General features: G+C 58.2%; 1 protein-coding gene across 1 annotated transcript in view; it reads right to left on the minus strand.

Annotated features, from left to right (window-relative positions):
- SFTPB (surfactant protein B) overlaps positions 1–801 on the minus strand; it is a 10,939-nt gene extending 10,138 nt beyond the window's left edge. Inside the window, exons 1-2 of the mRNA XM_037734688.1 lie at positions 702–801; positions 232–392 (exon numbers count right to left, since the gene is read on the minus strand). Of these exons, the coding sequence (XP_037590616.1) occupies positions 232–392; positions 702–768 (228 nt within the window). The 5' untranslated portion in view covers positions 769–801. The remainder of the gene's footprint in view (positions 1–231; positions 393–701) is intronic.
- Between the last annotated feature and the right edge of the window lie 528 nt (positions 802–1,329).

Raw genomic sequence — 1,329 nt, forward strand, 5'->3', positions numbered from 1 at the left:
TCCCATCCCATCCCATCCCATCCCATCCCATCGCATCCCATTCATCCGACTCCATCTATTCTGTCCTCCTATCCCATTGAATCCAACCCATTCCATTTCATCCTATCTCATTTCATCTCATCCCATTCCATCTCTTCCATCCCCTATGGGGGCTCCACTCCCCTCCTGCCCATCCAGAGCCCACCCAGCACCCTTCATCTCAGACCCCACCCAGCACCCTTCATCTCAGACCCCCAGTTGCTGTGCATGCTTGGTGGTACTCACGGCTCCCACATGTCCCCAGACGTTCTGTAGGCAATGCCCCAGGGCTCTACATTGCAATGCTTGCTCTAGGCTTTGGCACCAGAACTCAGGGCCCTGGGCACAGACCACGGATGAGGTGGTCCAGGCAGCTGTGGTTCGGGGCCAGGACAACCTTAGTCAGGATCTAGGTTACACACCTGGCATCCTGATTTCACCCAATGTCTAAACCCAGTTAAGCTGGGAGTGCGAGGCCATTAAACATGTGGGAGGCACACAACTCTGGGTTCCACCTGCTCCAGGACCCACAAGCTGTGTGACCTTGGATAAGCTCTGGACTCTCTCCGAGCCCCAGCTGCTTTGTCTTTAAAATGAAGACACACTTGGGTTGATGCCTGGCACAGAGCAGTGCTCAGTGAGTGGTGGAGCTGCCTAGGAGAGGGAGGCTGGGGGAGACTCACCAGTGCCCGAGCCACAGAGCGTAGGCAGCAGCAGCAGCAGCCACTGCAGCAGGCGTGACTCGCCCATGGCACCTCTGCAGCCTGGGTACCCTGCTTGGGGCATAGCCCCTTATAGCTGGGCGGGGCGTGGGGGTGCTATGGGAACGGCAGCGACCTCAGTGTTTGCCTTTGCCCTGGAGAGCCCTCCAGGTGCTTGATCCCACCTCTTCCCAGCAGGGACACTCCTGCCTGCCTTACCACCTGTCCTGGCTGATGGCCCCTTCCTGCTCTCTTTGCCCCCTGCCCAGATTCCCATGCGCCTGGACTTGTGGCTTCCTCCAACCAAGGGTCTCTCAAGCATCCACACCTGGTCCCACCTCTCCAGGCCATGGGAGGGAAGCTGAGGAGGGAGGGGGGCAACTGGCTGGGGGCAGACAGGTTGATCCCCTCCCACCCCTCCCTGGGCCTCTCAGGCCCCCTCCACTCTTGAGCAATGTTCTCAAGAGCTTCCTGCCTGGCTCTTAACCCAGGGCAAGCCCTGGAAGGGCAGACCCAGGACGCTCCCCCCTTCTCCTTACCTTTTCCCCTGAAAAAAACTCCTTATTCTATGGACACATGGTAGTCAGGACAGTATTTACATGAAACAGAA

The sequence above is a fragment of the Cebus imitator genome, unplaced genomic scaffold (genome assembly GCF_001604975.1).
Source record: "Cebus imitator isolate Cc_AM_T3 unplaced genomic scaffold, Cebus_imitator-1.0 Scaffold655, whole genome shotgun sequence".
NCBI lineage: Eukaryota > Metazoa > Chordata > Mammalia > Primates > Cebidae > Cebus > Cebus imitator.